This window comes from Penicillium oxalicum, chromosome IV (assembly GCF_001723175.1).
Source record: "Penicillium oxalicum strain HP7-1 chromosome IV, whole genome shotgun sequence".
In the NCBI taxonomy this organism is placed as follows: domain Eukaryota; kingdom Fungi; phylum Ascomycota; class Eurotiomycetes; order Eurotiales; family Aspergillaceae; genus Penicillium; species Penicillium oxalicum.
In genome coordinates this window covers 935,300-954,745 of record NC_064653.1, presented here as the reverse complement: position 1 = coordinate 954,745, position 19,446 = coordinate 935,300, and the positions used below count along the sequence as shown (strand labels likewise).

Genomic DNA, 19,446 nt, shown 5'->3' with positions numbered 1-19,446 from the left:
TAGTCTACTAGGTACAGTCCGAGTAGCAAGTATGCCCTAAACTGGAATTCAGCAAGTCTTCGTTTCTGTGTCAACAGTTTTGATCCGTGTCGCAAATACGTTATGTAATTATGCCTCGGAGGCTTGCACATCTGATACAATCGACCATAGGACCCCATCCACGTCAACTGGCGAGTTCCCGCTAAGTGAAAACTAGAAGGTCACGGGCGGTCGGTCAGCCCCAAGGTCTAACATGGGCACCTGATCCTTGGAGGACCTGCTTCTGCCTGCCTGAGGCATTATGGAGATTGTCACCGCCCAGGGAACAGTTCCATATCTCCGCAGCCTGACCCATCGATAACGATGGTGTTTATACATTGACACCACGAAGATGACTTCCCTACCCCTTCACAGCAATACGCCGCAGGCTTACAGATCAGAAAAAGAAAAGGAGCCTTGGGCCACCCCAAAATCAAAATTCTCACCGAGTCGAAAAACTGTGGCATGGCGTTACGCCATTGTGGTAGGCTTCCTAGTCTGCTACTACCTGCTCCTGCGACCAGCTGAAGCACCGTGCACGTCACCCAAGTGCCTTGAATCATGCGACATAGATTCATGTACCGCAACAAACCACCATGGGGATACTTCAGACCCTCTGAGAATGAACCAGAATATGGATGAGGACGTACTAGTAGCGGAAGCAGAACTTCAGAACCCGCGCCAGCGCCCCCTTTCGACAATCACGGAAGATGTGGAGGCCAAGATCCCGCTTGAAGCCCACATTATGAGCAAGTGTCCAGATGCCAAGGATTGTCTACAGAAGTTAATTCTACCGGCGATGGAGCAAATCAGCGATAAGGTTGACTTTAATCTCTCCTTCATTGCCAGGTAGGCCTTCGGAATCCAACTATGAGCCCTTACTTTTGTCGCTTTCTAACATTGATGTGCGCTCCAGTGTCTCCCAGAAATCATCCGATGTTGACTGCAAGCACGGTCCGGGGGAATGTATTGGCAACATGATTCTTCTCTGTGCCGCCAACTTACCTTTCCCCCCGAGGGACGACGATTCACTCTTACCTGAAGACTACCCCCGTACACCTATCATTCGGTCCCTGGGCTTCGCAAACTGCCTTATCAATGGATATCCTCACATTCCCAATCGCGAGTTCATACACGAGTGTGCGATGGAGCATGGTATCGATTTTGACGCACTGAACCGTTGCGCGAGCCAGCAGGATGATGACCCTAATCGTGGCGAGCAGGATGGGCCACTGCTCAGTGGTCTGGCACTCTTACGTGAATCTGCACTGCGTAGCGACAGTCTTGGCATCAAGACTAGCTGCACTGTGCGTCTAGATGAATCTGTCTGGTGCGTCCGCGATAATGGCGAGTGGAAAGATTGTGCTGAGGATGGCGAGGGATCAGATCCCCGCGTCCTGGTCGATGCTGTGAACAAGCTTTGGGCAGATCGAAACTGAGTCAATCTTTGAATGAGCAACTTGATACCCCACTTCCGATAATGCATCAATGATGAAGTCGACTGAAAGAGTCATCAGATAGCGTTTGATTACTTCGAATGATTTTTCTCTTCTTTTTCAGGCTACCATGCTACAGCTCCGCTAGGCACCTTACGAGGTGAAGATATGAATAGCCTAAGCAGGCTGTTTTGAGTACTGCAGAGTACACCATAAGATTCTCCAGTTTCCACTACATACTCTCTTGCCATGTGATTCTTGACGCAAATTTTCCATTTGTTCTCGCAGTTTCCAGTCGTTGTTGACAAGGATTCGAAAAGCAAACAACACCTTCACGCGACTTGACACTGTTTGCGAAGCTCTTCTGCCTCAGCTTCCCGCACTTCGCCTTGAACCCTCAGCTTGTGTTAAGTGATCTCACTCTTCACTCTCATAGCCATCTCTTTCCAGTCTCGCTTGCATGATTTTCCCCTCACCCCATCCTCTTGATATCATCCCTTTGTTTCTCTCATAATCAACCCATCCAGGATTGGTCCCACAGCACCTTGAGACCCTTTTTGAGAACTTGCTCGTGATATTTTGTTATCAAAATGTCCACTACCAACTTGTCCTTCCCTGTGCGGGTCAAAGAGCTTGTGAAAGAATGGACTTTGGACCCCATCCCCGGCCAGGTCCTCAAGGAAATCCTCGAGGATGAGAAGAAGGCACGGACACTGGTCAACTTGATCCGGCGCCACTGCCAGTTCATTTCAGCTGAACGCTCCTCCGACCCTCGACGCGGTGAAATCTCCGTCTTTGACCGAGCCCTCATCGAGCTTTGGAACCACGGTGATCAGCTCAAGAACGTTGCCCTCCTGGAATTTTTCCTTGAGGAGTATCTGATGACTAAATCTGCTCGGTCATACCTGGAGAAAAAGCAGATTGTCCTGGCTCACTTGCACGTCCAGGAGCTCATGGAAAGAGGTGGGATTCCAATCTGCTCAATCGATACATCTCTCTACTCTCAAGGTCTGATTATTGTGGTCTCTCTCATCTAGGCATTGTCAACTGTTCCACGGACACTGATCGAGCTTCTCCCCGTGCTGCTTTGGGTCCCGTCGATTCTGCCCTGGATAAACTCATTAAGGTTTACCAAGAGGCCAAAGCAGAGACTTATTTTGCCGATGCGAACAAGACGGGTGTTTCCACCAAGTGGACTGACAAGTTCAAGAATGTCTGCTTTCTTCGCGACTCCGCCGAGAATGTTCATCGCCACATAGTGCAGAACAAGCTTCAGTCTCACCCACTGTTCCCAGAGATTGAGAAAATGGTAGACATGAGCTCAAACCATGCCGAGCATCTAGCTGGTGGACGCAAGCGTATCTTCGAGCTCCCCGAGGAAGAAGATACACGTCCTGTTAGCCGACTTCCCAAGCGCCCGCGCTCTGAACCCTACAAGCCCCGGTTTTATCGTCCTCGCGATTCGTATCGTCCCGGGCGTGACGGCGGCAATGACTGGCACGAGCGCTCTGTCCATCGCCATTTTCGTGATAACAAACGCAGTGGGGAGGGCCAGAGGAAGAACCATTGAAGCCATCCCATATTTCCAGTCATGTGAGCTTGGATAATGTTCAAATGTGACGAGATGGGTGGCAGTGATGACGATGATCGCTCAGATCGCAAGTGAGGATGAGCGGCTATCTGGAAAGCAACGGTCGTATTGACCTGGCCAGGAAGATCAAGTGAACTTCAGCGAGATTAGTAAATTCTGGAAGTGCAAGATGTCCCATGAGTCTCCCAGATCCAATCAATTCACTATTCCCGTGGTTGTAGAGTCCCGTGTCCATGGTCAGCTTGCTCATGTGTATACATTAAACTCGGCATCTCAAGTGGCCGCTTAACCCTATTCGAGCATTCCCACGTGCCTTTGTTTACCTAATCCAACAGGTCCGCCGATCAGGTCATCTGCAACAAAAGCATTCAAGGTTCGATGCAACGATTAAAGAAGGGGCTGAGATCTCTCCAAATGCGTTGCTACGAATCTCTATAGCAAACAGCAGCTTCCATGTCTATGGTCAGCGTAAAGCCCATCTCTTAACTACTGGTAATGGCCGATACTCATTTGGCCCCGTCGGCTGCGGGGAACACGTCTTCCCGCGACTCTGGCTCGTCAAGTCCACGCTTTACACCTGAATCAAACTACTCAGACGAGGAATACTCCATGTCAAACCCGCAAGCATCACCGGCTAGGGCTCTGCGGCTTCAAACTAATTTTGACGAAGAAGTGGGCACGGGTCAATCAGGGCCCACTGAAGAAGATTGCGATTTGTTTGATTCCGCAGATGAATTTGACAGCAAAAGCGTGAAGACGCCTTCTCGGCCGCGATTCACTGCCGAAGAAGAAAAGCAAGTAGTGAGGAAATTTGATCGCAAGCTAGTCCCATTCCTGGCTCTGCTATATTTGCTGGCATTTCTAGACCGTTCGAGTAAGTTTTCTTGTTTAATGCTAGCGCAGGGGAGCTCAAAAAGATTAATGAACACATATAGATATCGGAAATGCCAAGATTGCAGGGCTGCAAGACGATCTGGGTCTTTCGTCTAGCCAGTATGAATGGCTACTGACTGCGTTCTATATCACATACATTCTCTTTGAATGGATGACTCTGATGTACCGTGTCGTGCCTCCGCACATCTACATCTCCTTGTGTGTGTTTAGCTGGGGGCTGGTGGCTTCGTTCCAGTCTCTCGCAACTTCTTTTGTGGGACTCGTGACTTTGCGCGCACTGCTCGGCATCACTGAAGCAGCGTTTGGCCCAGGTGTTCCATTTTACCTGTCACTTTTCTACCGGCGTGACGAACTAGCGTTTAGGAATGGGCTCTTCATCTCCGCGGCTCCGTTGGCAAGCTCCTTTGCGAGCAGTCTCGCTTGGCTGATCGTCAAGAGTAGCAAGAATGGTCCCATCTCTCCATGGCGTGCTCTATTCCTCGTTGAAGGATTTCCCAGTGTCATTGTTGCTGTATTCGCCTGGATCGTCATTCCAGATTCACCAGGCCGTGCTCGGTTCCTTACTCGCCGCCAAAGAGTGGTGGCTCGCCTTCGAATGGAAGACGGCCGTTCTGAATTTAAACAGGCCTCCGTGCAACGCTTTCAGTGGAGGGAGGTCGTCAAGACCCTTGCTGATCCCAAAGCCTACATGGCAGCTGTGAGTCTGAACCATGACTTTCTCTCAGGGAAACCCCCAGTCTGACTTTTCGTCCCAGGCTATGTTTTTTAGCTGTAACGTTGCCTTTAGCTCGATGCCAGTGTTTATGCCGACCATTATAAAAGAGTGGGTACCACTCTCACCAAAATGATGTTTCCATATATCACTGACACATCACCAGTATGGGATTCTCGGCTCTGAGCGCGCAGGCTCTCTCGGCGCCGCCCTATCTAGTTGCGTTTTTGGTTGTTCTCATCACAGCATGGGCCTCGGACCGTTCCCGCACCCGAAGCACCTATCTCATAGCTCATGCTCTGATTTCTGCTTTCGCATACCTTGCTATTGCCGCAACGGGTTACTTCCACGCCCATATTTCTCCGTCGGTACACACATTTATACGATACGTCTGTGTGTACCCCGCGACTGCCGGCTTCTTCTCAGCCATCACTTTGATCATCACCTGGGCGATGGACAATCGGATCGAAAAGGAGGGCAAGGGCGCCAGCATTGCCATCCTGAACATCATCGGTCAGTGTGGGCCTCTTCTGGGCACCCGGCTGTATCCTGAAACTGATGGTCCTTGGTATATTCGCGGCATGGCTACCTGCTCTTTTTTCATGGTGCTCGTCGCCTTTCTTGCTATTTGCCTGCGGGTCATCTTACAGCGGGCCAATCGTAGGGCAACAAATGTCATGTATCAAGCAGTGAACCGCACTGGTCGGCCTCAACATGGTGACGAGCAAGACGGGCTTATGGGTGACGACGATTGGAGAGAGAACCTTGAGCATCGGAGCAGTGACCGTGGACTCGTATATATCACCTGATTTTTCCTCTTTCTTTTTTTCCATCTTTTCATCATCTTTACAATATGCATGGTGAGATTTTGGGAATCCTGCGTGCTTCATGTCCATTGATTTTCTAGCGCAGCATTTCGGGAGCATTCATGTGTTGGCCTTGCGAGGGGGAGAAGACATGTAAATGGGAAGCCTATTTCCATCTTCCGCTATCAAGCGAGTCTGGTATCGGGACCATTAGTCGATTTTGACCGATAGAAATTGCTAGTATCTAATGCACTGCTATTTCTCGGGTTGTTCTTGGAAATTCTGGTCCTGTCTTAGGGGTATGTCATTCCGGTCTCCCTGGATAGGACTAGAAAGGTAAAGTTCCTGATCTTCACCCGTTTGATTTCGAACCCGGTTGTCAGGATCCGGATTCATCAGAGCACCTCAACTGCCCTGTGTGATCGATTTCAGTACTGAGAGGTTTGCACACTTTGTAAGCAAATACGTACTCTATGTAGTGAGGTAACCAAAAAGAAAAATCAGTATTAATTATCTCGAGCGGCCGAAAAGAATAGTGAGAAAATGGAGGAAGCTTGCACAGAATCGCCGACGAGCTCCAGCTCACACTCGAAAACTCCAGTGATAGCCTTCTTTCGGGAGGCGTTCGTCAACACCCAGTATTATGTACATGACAATTTGAAAAGGAAAAAAAAAATGAGGCGGAAAAGATCTCATCAAATATGACCACGAGGATGAGACAAACATGGCTTCTTTTTGTCTTTTGTTGCTTTTACCAGGCTGTGTGTCCCCCGTCAATCACAAGAGTACTTCCCGTCATGAAGCTACTGGCATCTGAAAGACAGAACATCGCCGCGCCTCGAAACTCTTCCGGCATCGCCAATCGACCCAACATATTCTCCGCCTCCCAAATCGCTCTGGCCCCGGGATTCTTGCGAAAAACATCTTCAACCATCGGCGTGAGAATATGTCCCGGACAAAGACTATTCACTCGAACCCCGTACCGGCCCCACTCCATCGCCAACGAACGAGCCAGCTGAATGACGGCAGCCTTGGAAGAATTATACACGGGGGATGTCATGCCCTTGTTGGCGATGAGACCACTCATCGAGGCCACCAGAAGAATGGACCCCTTTTTCTGATAATTGAACATTTGACGAGCCGCAGCGGTGGCCGAGTTGAAGACGCCGGTGTAATTGATAGAGAGAACGTCGTTCAAAGCTTGTTGGGAATGATCCAGGGCAGACTGAAGGTGATTGATTCCTGCGGCGGCGACAAGTCCGTCTAGGCGCTTCTCTTGCGCTGCAATTGCGGCAAATGTATTTTGGACTTGGGTGTTGTCGCGGACGTCGATTCGGATGTATTCCATCGCGCTGTCGTACTCTTTTTCTGCCTTCTCTTTGGCTTTTAAGAAGTCCGGGTGTGGACTTTCCAGCCGGTCGAGGGCATACACTGTGTTGCGAAACTGGTCAGCTGAATCTATTTGGGCTTCCATTTTGCACACGGAGAGTGGGAAAAGGAGAGTCAAATGGTCAAATGATGGGGGTAGAAGGAGCGCGGTTCGAATGCAATGAACGTTACCTTTTGCGCCAGCCTCGGTCAATGCCTCGCCCATTGAGAGACCCAGACCCCGGCCACCGCCGGTAATTGCATAGACACGGCCTTCCATGTCGAAATCGTGGAACCGTCTTGCATTGCGTAAGATATTTTTGAGGGGGAGACTAGACTGAATGTGATCGTGGTTCTCAGAGAGATCGTGGGTGTTTGATGGATCAAAGGTGCCGCTGGTAGAAGTGAAGCTCTTGCTGGTGGTCGGGGAGTCAAAGCTGCGGTTTGATCTAGCAGCCCACATTCGACGTAGAGGTCGGATATAGCTCAGTGATCTGTAAGTTCGGGGAAGAATTGACGGCATTTTGGCTAGTATACGGAGGTGATGGCCTTGCGGGTGGGCTAATTAGAATTCAAAACTGCCAGACTGGAATCTATCGGCGAGATTGATGAGACAGAAGACATCCAGAGTCCTGGCTACTCGCAAACAAAGCCAGATGCTCGATAAATTGACTTCATGGAGAGATTAGATCTGTATGGACATTTTTTTTTTTCGATTAAAGAGCCACAAGCGAAATATCTTTAATAGGTGCGACGATGCCGAGGCAAGAACTTGGCATTACAGACTACTTCCCTAGACGTCAAAATGATATACATCATCACATAGGCGCCGAGAGCCAGGACGATAGTGCAGATGACCTGATCGCGGGGAAGTACCAAATTTCGTTTTGATCTTTTGGTCAGTCACGATCCAGCCTGGAGCATCATCCATGGATGACCTTGGTATGGCATTTGCCACTGTAGCTCGAGCTATACTGGAGATCTCCCGCGGCGACCGTCTCCGCAGTCTCTAGACCAAGCAGGCAAAGACAGGAAGACCAAAATCTGCTACAATTGTGGAGCAGATCAAACGGATTGCATGACTGAGCTCGATCTAGATCCGTACTTTGAAGAGAGCAAGGATGCTGTCCTGTCCTGTTGAGCGTTGGGTATTTTGGTCGATTGTCGAAAACGGTCATCCGTCCATGAGCGCCGCGTCAACATCCCCCGATAGCCCCCGGGAATGCCGAAAAACGCTACGCCACGACCACCCACAGCACTGCCGACTACCCCTGGAGCCTGTATGGACCGGTTCTGCCCTCAGTTCATAAACTATTTCTTGTATCTGTTGCAAATTGTCGTAACTCCGAGGGCACGACTAGAGAATTTTGACGAAGGGGGGAGTCGTCGCCGTGTGGCGGGGTTTCACACATAGCGAGCTCGTCGAGATGATGCGTTGATCGACGAGGATATGCGGCCCAGCCAACCGGAACATACCATCGTGGACATCCCAATGGTCGGGTCATCTTCCTACTGTACGGAGCACGATATCTCAGCTGGACGAGATGGGTCTTTGGGAATACAGCATGCGTGTCTCTTGTTTTCTGGGTCTTCGGGCAACTGCCAACTCGTCGAGCTCCGTGGGCCATCTCATCTCCCCAGTCGCGATGACGCAGACCAACAGTTCACATCTTTGTTCGTATGACATGGAGAATTCCCCATTCCCCATCCCCAGGAGACTTTCAGGGAAATGGTATGGACACAGATGAGGCTGCTGCTGAGCCATCGCACGACAGTTTCCACTTAACGACCAGACGGGGCAGATTCCAGAGCGTTGGTGGGCTGCTGTACCGTGGAACAAGGATGGTCAGTTGACAGCTTTTTTGGGGGGTTGAACAGTCTAGAGTCTTTCCACCTATGGTGCTACATCGTCGCGCTTCTATTCTGGGCTGCTTGTCGTGAGACCAGAATTTCTTTCTTTTTCTCTTTTCAAAAAAAAAAAATTGAATGCCAAGTGCTACTGCAAAAGCAGATTCCCTCGGCGTGTAGTCCGTGCATCGATTATCTCAGGTGAGAGAGCGTCCGTTGATCAGTCATAGATAGGGTCAATTTCCGACCATCGAAGTGAGAGCATCACACCAACATAGTCTAGAGTCTCTGGACATCGCATGCTTGGTTTTGATCGAGGATCAGGCCGTGCCACGGCTGTCCCACTCGGAAGAACCGAGCCAGACGAAGGCACCCAAAAGGAGTGATACGTAGTCCAAGCCGGAGTCCTACTTTTTACCCCAGATCCCCACGGCCCCCCGTTGGCTTCCGCCACCGGCTATGATGCGAAACCCCAAGTTACAAGGTTTGACTTTAAGCCACAACCCATGCTGTAGATGGACACGACTATCTCTCGGTCTAGAATCTTGTTTACCCTCACGCGAGACGAGAGGGTGGAAATGTCGCCTAGGCATTATAATTACACAGAAGTCTTTCGTCAAGTCAATGCCTGTGCCGAGGTAGATTGGAAGCAAGAACGGGGGGGGGTTGGTCGATTCCGGGCTGCAGGTACACAGAGCAGTATGCGATCAGTCCTTAAACCACCGCTCATGCCTGCGGACACGAGGTGGCGCCTTCTCACGCAACAGTTGCTGTGCGGCGGGCGAGACCGAATTGAAGCACGGCCGACGAGCGTCTAGAAACATACGACTCCTCCCGTTTTTCGACCCGTGGGTGGCCCCCAAAAGCCAATCGCATCGGAAGCCCCATGGGATGGACAATTCTTTTGCTACGCTTGTTGGACAAATGGGAAACGGTCTTTGATCAGGGTGAATCTATTTCGATCTGGAGGTCGTTTGTTTGAGTTGATAGTCGTAGTTTGGCTTGCCGCGGAGGACCTCGCCGTGGTTAACCCCCCGCAATCGCAGGTCTCCTCTAACTTTGTGTTCGTCCTCTTCTTCATTCGAATTCAAGGAGATCGACGGCAGCCAGATTCGTGGAGCCCCGAAGGCTGCCAAAATCCAGCTTCATCAACAAGCGGTCAACACCTGCTGGTTGGCGAGGGACGTAGTGGCGAAACCCAGGGGTGGAGCTCTCGTCCGTTCGAGATCCCACCCAAGCGAGGCCGATGTTCTCACCCGAGCGATGATCGTCTATGTTTCGAAGGCTGGCAACGAGATCTTCCATGCCAACATTCACATCATTGCAGACTCTGCGCAGATCTTCCCAGACTTCACGCTCCTCTTGCACGTAATCCACGAGAGATTCCACAACTCCCTCGTCCGTCTCAAGGTCCATGTTTCGCTGAACAGTTTCCAATCTGATAACAAGCGCGACAAAGCGGTCTATACTGGCGATCAGGCTGCGCAGCACCCCCGTGAACGCTCGGTCATTTAAGAACAAGGATCGGACCAGAGTGGAGAGGTGGCGTCGGTGAGCCACAGTCAGCGCTTCGGGATCATGACGACCCATCGATGGCGCCCCGGCTGCAGACGCTGATCGATCAGTCATGCGAGCGGGAGAGCTTGCACGGGACTGATGCTGATCGTTGGATGTAGATGCAGTGCCGGGTCGAGAAGCAGAGGCAGGGCTTTTCGAAACATCCGATCCCTCGATCCATTTCCGCAAATGCTGCCATGATTCCTGGATTACTTCTCCTTGAAAGAAACCTCCCAGCTCCGACAGTACAAAAAGACCCGCACTGGCGGTGGCCCACATGGAACGCATCAATCGCGTCCGCGCATTGTCTCTCGCTCGTCTCTCTCGGAGTTTGTTTTGACCAAAAGCGCTGTTGCTGCGGGGCGGGCCCCATGGAGAAGGATGATTTCTCCGGAGCGACGTTTCTTTCCACAGGTTGCTCAGCCGGAACTGCGCGCGACGGATGCCCAAAAGATAGGCGTGGATCTTGGAATAGACAGCAATGTCGGAGCTCGAAAGAAATAGGTCAAGGGGCGCTTGCACCTGAGCAGTCAGCGTGGTAGGTATGGGGAAGAGGACATCCTCAAAGGAAACACCGGAAATTTCGTGAATCACGGCTGAGCTCCGTGACGGGGTCATAGGGCGGACAGTGCGGTCATTGACAGAAAGGCGAAGAAGCTCTCGCGCAAGCTCAAGCTCCTCATCGGCCGGATCCTCGACCTTTTGAAGGGAGAACAACTCTGCCCACGCCTGAGAAAGCACACTGCTGACATCACTTTCTTTGATCGGAAGCCCCATGGGACCTCCAGACTGGGCCCGAGCAAGTGCGCTGCGCCGCCGGTTCTCCTCAATCCGTGAGTCCGCTTGAGAAACTAGCGCAACAGCAAACTCTCCCCTCCCTAGTAAAAGGAAATCTTGCAATAAAGTAAGCATTTCCAGAATCTTGGGTAGGGGGAGCAATTTGGACAGTGTTGATTGTGACAGGGAAAGGCGGATGGAGTCCACGGCGGTGGAAAGCTGGGTTGATGAGATGGGTGACTTGAGTCCGGCGAGTTTATCGATGTGTTCCCGGTAGAGGGTCACCGGTGCAGTAGAGACGTCCTTCAACGGCTGTTTCTTCGTGCGGACACGATTGAGCGATTTCCCTATAAAAAGGATAGACCCAGCTGTCTGTGCAGAGACAAACTTGGGAACCAACTCCATGTGGAGACTGAATGCAATCTCGCCATCTTCGGAATCAATGTCCTCACCGATGAAAAAATCCCCTCTGCTAAACGCTGGTATATTGCCACATAATAGCCACGTCGACAATTGCCTCATCCACGCCATCTCTGCTGCTGCCGTAAGCTGCACAGCTATCTCTTGGATATCGAGGTACCCAGTTCGACACTCGGCGCGCAGGTGATCGATAAGTGCCGCGCCCGTGCAGCCTTGTAATAATTCTCCGGGTTCACCTCGCGGCTGCATGAATGTCACGATTTCCCAAAGCCACTCCATACGGCGAGTCCAGGGCACAAACTCTGCCACTATCGTAGACAGCGGGACAATGCCGTATCCACCAACATACTCGCTGTCCTCGGCCAGGATTGCTTTCTCCACCTCAAGGACCTTCTTCTGAAATCTGCCCAATTGATTGGTGCTAATAGCAGTAACCACCGAGCGGCAGATCACCGAGCGATGGGAGGAGGAAATTTCAGAGCAATGCTCTCGTAATTGCGCGTGCAATTGGCTCAGATGGGCGATCGATCGAAGGAGGGCTTTCTCCGGAGGCGCAAGAAGGGGAAGATCGTCTTCAGCCAGCGCGTCGCTCCCGTGGCCTTTGGTGAAGAGGGGCGATGGCTGGCCGGACAGGGAGAGGAGGATCTCGTGGAGCATGTTGGCTTTGGGACTCTGCTATGGGTGTGCTTGTTAGTCTCCACGGCTTCAGCTCTTGAATCAGGATTATGGTTTACCCAGCGGTGCTTTTTTGACGTCGCTGGATTTTTTGTCTCTGCCAATATAACAAGCCACGTCCTAGAAGCTCAAATCGGCACATGAGAGGAGGATATGGGGTGGCACAGGCTCCGGCGCGTGTGTGTAGTCAATTGATGCATCCAGGTCCGGACGCCCGCCTTGAAACAAGGGAAGAAATCTTCAAGCTTTCAACAAGCTCCGAATTGCACACTTGTCATTCTTGATCATTGGAGTCAAGAATATGAAGTCAGGGGTTTAATGACAGCCGTGTCGAGCATGGATTCGCCAGCCGTGCAAAGGGAAGAGTCTCGTGTCCATCGTCGACCCAACTGGCTGCTCGGGCGATGAACTCCGCAATGTCCATCCATCGCCGCCGGGCGGGCTGCTGGAGTCAGTGCCAGTGGACGACACGTCGATTAGTCATGCACAGCCCGGGCAGCTGACGGGCACAAGAGGGTCCTCCTCTTACGTCGATGATCCCGCACCGTTCCAGCAAGCTATCTCTTTATCTCTCTTTACCCCTCTGCTCTTCCTCTTGAATTAAATCCCCCCCCTCCTCCGCGGCTCTGTATAGCGCTGAGGTTCTCTTTTAAAAGTCACCTTCCTCCAACTCTAATTGACGCTTCTTGCTCCGGATTCAGGCCCGGTCCTGTCTCACATAAGTACCCGGTACGCACTTGGGCTACTATTTGTTTTCCAGCGCTCTGAGTCGAAAGTCTTGCTCCCCGAGCGAGACTTTCCCTTCCTGTTTACAAAAATTCCTTCCGATCTTGCTGTTCGTGAATCGGCTAAGCCGGGAAAGCGTAGATCGTCTGAAGACGACACCGCCACTCGGCCTCCCAAGAAGACTATGACGGTATGCGCCGTTGCGAGGAAGACTACCCGTTACGGCATATGTATAACCGCTTACATTGCTCACCACTAGGACGCCACCATGGAGGTCGAAAATCCTCAACAGACCATGGAAATGATCAAGCAAGGCGAAATTGACGAATCGTTGTACAGTCGGCAACTGTAAGACGTTCCACGCTAGACATTTACCGTCGAGCCAGGGACGACTGTATGCTAACAGACTGCAAGCTACGTTCTCGGACATGAGGCGATGAAGCGGATGGGCTCCTCAAATGTACTGGTCGTTGGTCTCAAGGGCTTGGGCGTGGAAATTGGTAAGCAAAGACGACAGGCTACGCTCCTATTGAGAAGCTGGGTTCTGTGGATGAGATTTGTTAATATGTTTGTTCAATTTCAATAGCCAAGAACATTGCCCTCGCCGGTGTCAAGTCTCTGACCCTTTACGACCCCGCTCCTGTGGCCATTGCCGACCTTTCATCCCAGTTCTTCCTCCAGCCACAAGATGTCGGCAAGCCCCGCGCAGAGGTGACCGCCCCGCGGGTTGCCGAGCTGAATTCATACGTCCCAGTGAAGATCCACGAGGGCACAAATCTGGTTGGGGATTTGGAACAACTCAAGCGCTACCAAGCGGTTGTGCTCACCCAAACTCCGCTGAAGGAGCAGTTGGCTATCGCCGATTTCTGCCACCAGCATGGCATCTATGTCACGATAACGGACACCTTTGGACTCTTCGGCTACATCTTCAACGATTTTGGGAAGAAGTTCACTGTCGGTGACCCTACTGGCGAGGAGCCCGTCAGCGGCATTGTCGCTGGTATTGCAGAGGATGGCCTCGTGTCCGCTTTAGACGAAGCCCGACATGGCTTGGAAGATGGCGATTTTGTTACGTTCACCGAGGTCAAGGGCATGGATGGATTGAACAACAGTGCGCCTCGTAAAGTCACCGTCAAGGGCCCATACACTTTCTCGATTGGGGATGTGTCCGGCCTTGGCTCCTACCAGGGTGGTGGTCTCTTCACTCAGGTGAAGATGCCTAAGTTTGTGGATTTCCAGCCGCTATCGGAGCAGATCAAAAAGCCTGAGATCTTAGTCTCGGACTTTGCCAAGTTCGACCGACCTGCGCAGCTTCATGTTGGCATTCAAGCCCTGCACAAGTTTGCCGAAAACCACGATGGTCAATTCCCTCGTCCTCACAATGACAGCGACGCCAAGGAGGTCATGAAGCTCGCCAACGACATCGTGGCGGCCGGAGACGAGAAAATTGAGCTGGATGAGAAGATCATCACAGAACTAAGCTACCAGGCTCGTGGCGATCTCAACCCCCTGGCCGCCTTCTTCGGAGGAATCGCGGCTCAGGAAGTGCTCAAGGCCGTTTCTGGCAAGTTCATGCCTGTGCACCAATGGATGTACTTTGATTCATTGGAGTCTCTGCCCAGCTCGGTGACTCGCTCGGAGGAGAACTGCAAGCCTACTGGTACTCGCTATGACGGTCAGATTGCAGTTTTCGGTAAGGAGTACCAAGAGAAGCTGTCCAATGTCACTCAATTCCTCGTCGGTGCGGGTGCTATTGGCTGTGAAACCCTGAAGAACTGGGCGATGATGGGCCTTGGCACTGGCCCCAAGGGCAGGATCTTTGTGACGGACATGGATCAGATTGAGAAGAGCAACTTGAACCGTCAATTCCTTTTCCGGTCCAAGGATGTGGGTCGACTCAAGAGCGAGTGCGCATCTGCCGCAGTCCAGGCCATGAACCCCGATCTGAAGGACAAGATTGTGACGCTCCGTGACCGTGTCGGTGCAGACACTGAGCATATCTTCAATGAAGACTTTTGGAATGGTCTTGACGGCGTGACCAACGCCTTGGACAATGTTGATGCGCGTACCTATGTGGACCGCCGATGCGTCTTCTTCCGCAAGCCACTTCTTGAAAGGTAAATTTCCCCATGCTGATAGATCGCCCCTGACCAGAGCTCTCTCGCTGATCCATTTCACTAGTGGTACGCTTGGCACCAAGGGCAACACTCAGGTGATTTTGCCCTTCATCACGGAGTCCTACTCCAGCTCTCAGGACCCTCCAGAGAAGTCATTCCCCATGTGCACGCTCAAGAGTTTCCCCAACCGTATTGAGCACACCATCGCCTGGGCCCGTGACCTCTTCCAGACATACTTTGTCGGTCCTCCCGAGTCGGTCAATCTATACCTGTCGCAGCCCGACTACATTGACCAGACTCTGAAGCAAGCTGGTAATGAAAAGCAGACTTTGCAGCACCTTCGTGACTTCCTGGTTACCGAGAAGCCTCTCACCTTCGACGATTGCATTGTCTGGGCCCGTCAGCAATTTGAGGCTCAGTACAACAACGCTATTCAACAACTTCTCTACAACTTCCCCAAGGACTCCAAAACCTCCACCGGCCAGCCCTTCTGGTCGGGCCCCAAGCGCGCCCCCACGCCATTAAAGTTCGATAGCTCTAATCCCACCCATTTGGGCTTCGTCATAGCCGGTGCCAATCTCCATGCCTTCAACTACGGCATCAAGAATCCCGGTGCTGATAAGGAATACTACCGCAAAGTGGTGGACGACATGATCATTCCCGAGTTCACTCCTAGTTCGAACGTCAAGATCCAGGCCGATGACAATGAGCCCGATCCAAATGCCCAGCCCTCTGGCGCGTCCGACGACAATGAGGAAATTCAGAAGCTTGTGTCGTCTCTGCCATCCCCCAAGTCGCTTGCCGGCTTCCGCTTGCAACCTGTTGAATTTGAGAAGGACGACGACACTAACCACCACATTGATTTCATCACGGCCGCCAGCAACCTGCGTGCGGACAACTACGAAATCCCCCAGGCAGACCGTCACAAAACCAAGTTCATTGCCGGGAAGATCATTCCCGCCATCGCCACTGCGACGGCCCTCGTGACTGGCCTTGTCGCCCTAGAGCTCTACAAGGTCGTGGACGGCAAGGACGATATTGAGCAATACAAGAACGGCTTCATTAACCTTGCTCTCCCTTTCATTGGGTTCAGTGAGCCAATCGCTAGTCCCAAGGGCACGTATCAAGGGAAGCAGGGTGAGGTGACTATTGATCGTCTCTGGGACCGCTTCGAGTTGGACGACGTCCCCCTGCAGTCCTTCCTGGACCACTTTGCCGAGCGGGGTCTGGACATCACCATGGTCAGCTCTGGTGTGAGCTTGCTCTACGCGAGCTTCTATCCTCCCTCTAAGGTCAAGGATCGTCTGCCTTTGACGTAAGTTTCTATTTGGAATCCCCCGTATTTTCAACTGTGTCGTTCCCGCCGCTAACTGCATTACAGCATGAGCAAGCTCGTTGAGCACGTCAGCAAGAAGCCGGTGCCGGAGCATCAACAGAACATCATCTTCGAGGTGACTGCCGAGGATCAAACTGAAGAGGATGTTGAGATTCCATACGTGATGGTCAAGCTGAGCAAATAGATTAAAAGGCAAGGCACTTGGTGACGTTTATGCATTGAGGTGAAGACTTTGATCTTGGTGTTTTTGTAGCGACAAAGAATCACTTTCTTTCCATTCATCGAATGCATATTCTTCATTCTCTCTGGCTCGCGCCTTTACTGTCAAGTACAGACTGAACTCTTGTGCCCAGGCCATGAACTCGTAGAAGTCATGGCAGCTCTCCGGGGCTGATAGACTCGCACATGACTCAAGAGTCGATTTGAGCCCAGAGAAAGTAGTCATAAATCAATCGCCATTCAAGATTCCTGGCCTCAATACTGTCAAGGGAGACCTCCGGAGCCAGCCTGTCAGCAGGGTTGAAATCCGATCCCCCAGCTCTGATTCCGCTCGTGAATCATCGAGAGGCTCTGCTTTGTCAACCCGGTATTCGGCAGGTCTGACTGTGTCATATCCAGTCACGACTGACTTGGCTTCCATAAACTGTCACGGAGATTGTTAATCATACTGCAGCAGGTATACACTTACGATTTGAGGTAAAGGGCATGTACTCTGTACCCAGTTACTTCGCAACTTGCTCGACTCGAGCAGGTCACTTAATGCTTTGTCACTGCTGACAGCCCCGCGGATCCATACTTTGGGTCAGTCTTACCGAAAGGGGAATAGTGGCGATGAGTAAGCCCCACGTCATCATCTCCAACTGCGTCTCCCCCCACCAACTGGAGGTTCCAGATCGACTCTCCCGATAAGTAGCTCGAGGTCAAGCTTGCTCCATCCTTGCATGTCAATTCGCATCAGGGATTTCTCAATTCATGCTGCATAGTGCATACAAATCTATAAATCCTGGTCACCTCCCTCCGGCTAATGCTTATCACTCTATCACGCTTTCCAGCCTTACTCGCTACTTCTCGACCGTTTCTACGTGCGGGGCTCCTAGCTGCTTCAACAAATACCCGACTCACTTTTGCTGCAAGGCCAATACGAACCATGGCTGTAAGTGGAAGAGCTCTGAGTGAAATGTGAACATGTGTCCAAACTAGTGACTGCCAGCTAACACTTGGAACTGTGAAGACAGGTAACTCGGGAAAGATCACCGACTGGGTGAATCCCAATGACAAGTCTGGCGAATTCAAACGTCAGACGTCTGCCTTCCGTAACTTTATCTCGCGCGAGACCGGTGCAGAGTTCCCTCCAGAGAAGGGTCGCTACCATCTTTATGTGTCATATGCTTGTCCATGGGGTCAGTACAAGACGCTACCGCTCCTGAGTCGTGGCTCCTCGAGATTCACCGTGGTTCGTATACTGACTGTCGCATGCCTACACACACAGCTCACCGAACTATGATCACCCGTAAGCTCAAGGGGCTGGAGGACATTGTTTCTTTCTCCTCAGTACACTGGCACCTCGGAGAGAAAGGTTGGTCTCATGCTTTTCCGAACTGGCGAGATTCGTACCTATGACTAACGTCTATATCTACTAAATAGGATGGCGCTTTGTCACCTCCGACGAGGACCTGCCCGGCGAGAACACCATTCCCGACCCGCTTCACAAGGAGTTCACTCATCTCCGTGATATCTACTTCTCCAATGACCCCGACTATACGGGTCGCTTTACTGTCCCAGTGCTCTTCGATAAGAAGACCAGCCGGATTGTAAGCAATGAGGTAGGCATCCCCTTGTATTCCAATCTTCTTCCTCCATTCAAAATACAAAGAAGACCTCCAGCTAAACAAACCTCTCAACAGAGCGCCGAGATTATCCGCATGTTCTACTATGAATTCGACGATCTCCTTCCCGAGCAATACAAGAAGCTGGACCTCTACCCTGCTGCCCATCGCTCCGAAATTGACGCCTCCAACGAATGGATCTACAACGACGTGAACAATGGCGTTTACAAGTCCGGATTCGCCACGACACAGGAGGCCTACGAGAAGGCCGTCACAACCCTGTTCTCCTCCCTCGACAAGGTGGAGGCACATTTGGCCAAACAGGCTAGCGTCTCTCCCTTCTTCTTAGGAGAAACCGTCACCGAGGCTGATATCCGGCTGTTCACCACCATCATTCGCTTCGACCCTGTCTACGTGCAGCACTTCAAGTGCAATATCCGAGACATCCGTTCCGGCTACCCGGCCATCCATCGCTGGGTACGGAATCTGTACTGGGATGTTCCTGCCTTCAAGGAGACTACGGACTTTGAGCATATCAAAAAGCATTATACCAAGTCTCACAAGCAGATCAACCCGTTCTCAATCACGCCTGTGGGCCCGGTGCCGGACATTTTGCCCAAGGACGAGGAAGTGAGAGCCGTGCAGGCTGCCAAGTGAAAGGCAAAAATAATACCTCTTTGCAATGAGCGAGATATATGTGGACATCTGTTGATAATGACAATAAATCGAAGTTGACATACCCTGAGCAGAGGCTTGCAATCGTAAAGACTTTCCAAGCACGAGATGACAGCGTGACGCTCGTATTTAGCCCTGGCTGTCTAGCATCTTCCTGGTTTTTTGTTTCGCCTTCTTTTTAGGGATCGCGACATGGGCAAATTCGGCAAACGGACTCGCTCGATTGTGGTGCCCTCCAATGAGGAAAGTAGCAGTAATGTCAAATGTACATGGAAAACTGAACCCCTTATGTAAAAAGCAGAAGAATGCAGATGGCATGTAACCCTGAGTACAGTGGTACATGTGCTTCGACGCCGTGCCATGCTTATGTTAAGATGAATTGATTATGATGGAAAAGGACGGGACCCACTTCTGATGCCCTGGTGAACTATCGACTTCATCGAATTGCTTGTCATCGCCAGTGGGATCCAAGCAGGAATGAGCAAAACAGAAGTGAGATGCAAGAGATACGGCAATGACGAATGCCGGGAGTGTGAGCTGAAGGTCAAACATATCCGATTGGTAGATGGGACGGAATATGCGATGCCAGATGTGTGTGTCAAGGTGTGTTGCCTATTTCGCGGGTATCTTGAGCTGGAAGGGATTTTGAAACAGACGGGAGGCG

The 19,446-nt window shown here is 51.5% G+C and overlaps 8 protein-coding genes across 8 annotated transcripts; 5 read left to right on the top strand and 3 right to left on the bottom strand.

Moving 5' to 3' along the window:
• Nucleotides 1-640: 640 nt before the first annotated feature.
• Nucleotides 641-1,457, top strand: POX_d05115 (uncharacterized protein; the record flags this gene model as incomplete). Its single annotated transcript, XM_050113967.1, has 2 exons — nucleotides 641-867; nucleotides 935-1,457. 2 exons carry the CDS (start codon nucleotides 641-643, stop codon nucleotides 1,455-1,457), a joined length of 750 nt encoding a protein of 249 aa, XP_049968918.1.
• A 587-nt stretch (nucleotides 1,458-2,044) lies between these two features.
• Nucleotides 2,045-3,024, top strand: POX_d05114 (uncharacterized protein; the record flags this gene model as incomplete). The annotated part of the gene is made up of 2 exons (XM_050113966.1): nucleotides 2,045-2,417; nucleotides 2,492-3,024. 2 exons carry the CDS (start codon nucleotides 2,045-2,047, stop codon nucleotides 3,022-3,024), a joined length of 906 nt encoding a protein of 301 aa, XP_049968917.1.
• Nucleotides 3,025-3,540: 516 nt separating this feature from the next.
• Nucleotides 3,541-5,460, top strand: POX_d05113 (uncharacterized protein; the record flags this gene model as incomplete). The annotated part of the gene is made up of 4 exons (XM_050113965.1): nucleotides 3,541-3,919; nucleotides 3,981-4,636; nucleotides 4,695-4,762; nucleotides 4,818-5,460. 4 exons carry the CDS (start codon nucleotides 3,541-3,543, stop codon nucleotides 5,458-5,460), a joined length of 1,746 nt encoding a protein of 581 aa, XP_049968916.1.
• A 748-nt stretch (nucleotides 5,461-6,208) lies between these two features.
• Nucleotides 6,209-7,348, bottom strand: POX_d05112 (uncharacterized protein; the record flags this gene model as incomplete). Its single annotated transcript, XM_050113964.1, has 2 exons — nucleotides 6,209-6,888; nucleotides 7,018-7,348. The coding sequence occupies 2 exons, from the start codon at nucleotides 7,346-7,348 to the stop codon at nucleotides 6,209-6,211; spliced, it is 1,011 nt and encodes a 336-aa protein (XP_049968915.1).
• Nucleotides 7,349-9,750: 2,402 nt separating this feature from the next.
• Nucleotides 9,751-12,084, bottom strand: POX_d05111 (uncharacterized protein; the record flags this gene model as incomplete). Its single annotated transcript, XM_050113963.1, has 1 exon — nucleotides 9,751-12,084. The coding sequence occupies one exon, from the start codon at nucleotides 12,082-12,084 to the stop codon at nucleotides 9,751-9,753; it is 2,334 nt and encodes a 777-aa protein (XP_049968914.1).
• Nucleotides 12,085-13,012: 928 nt separating this feature from the next.
• Nucleotides 13,013-16,465, top strand: POX_d05110 (Ubiquitin-activating enzyme; the record flags this gene model as incomplete). Its single annotated transcript, XM_050113962.1, has 6 exons — nucleotides 13,013-13,018; nucleotides 13,088-13,176; nucleotides 13,243-13,328; nucleotides 13,415-14,945; nucleotides 15,010-16,260; nucleotides 16,327-16,465. 6 exons carry the CDS (start codon nucleotides 13,013-13,015, stop codon nucleotides 16,463-16,465), a joined length of 3,102 nt encoding a protein of 1,033 aa, XP_049968913.1.
• Nucleotides 16,466-16,492: 27 nt separating this feature from the next.
• Nucleotides 16,493-16,726, bottom strand: POX_d05109 (uncharacterized protein; the record flags this gene model as incomplete). The annotated part of the gene is made up of 1 exon (XM_050113961.1): nucleotides 16,493-16,726. The coding sequence occupies one exon, from the start codon at nucleotides 16,724-16,726 to the stop codon at nucleotides 16,493-16,495; it is 234 nt and encodes a 77-aa protein (XP_049968912.1).
• A 702-nt stretch (nucleotides 16,727-17,428) lies between these two features.
• POX_d05108 (Glutathione S-transferase omega-like 2) lies at nucleotides 17,429-18,764 on the top strand (the record flags this gene model as incomplete). Its single annotated transcript, XM_050113960.1, has 5 exons — nucleotides 17,429-17,434; nucleotides 17,513-17,681; nucleotides 17,771-17,857; nucleotides 17,926-18,104; nucleotides 18,186-18,764. The coding sequence occupies 5 exons, from the start codon at nucleotides 17,429-17,431 to the stop codon at nucleotides 18,762-18,764; spliced, it is 1,020 nt and encodes a 339-aa protein (XP_049968911.1).
• Between the last annotated feature and the right edge of the window lie 682 nt (nucleotides 18,765-19,446).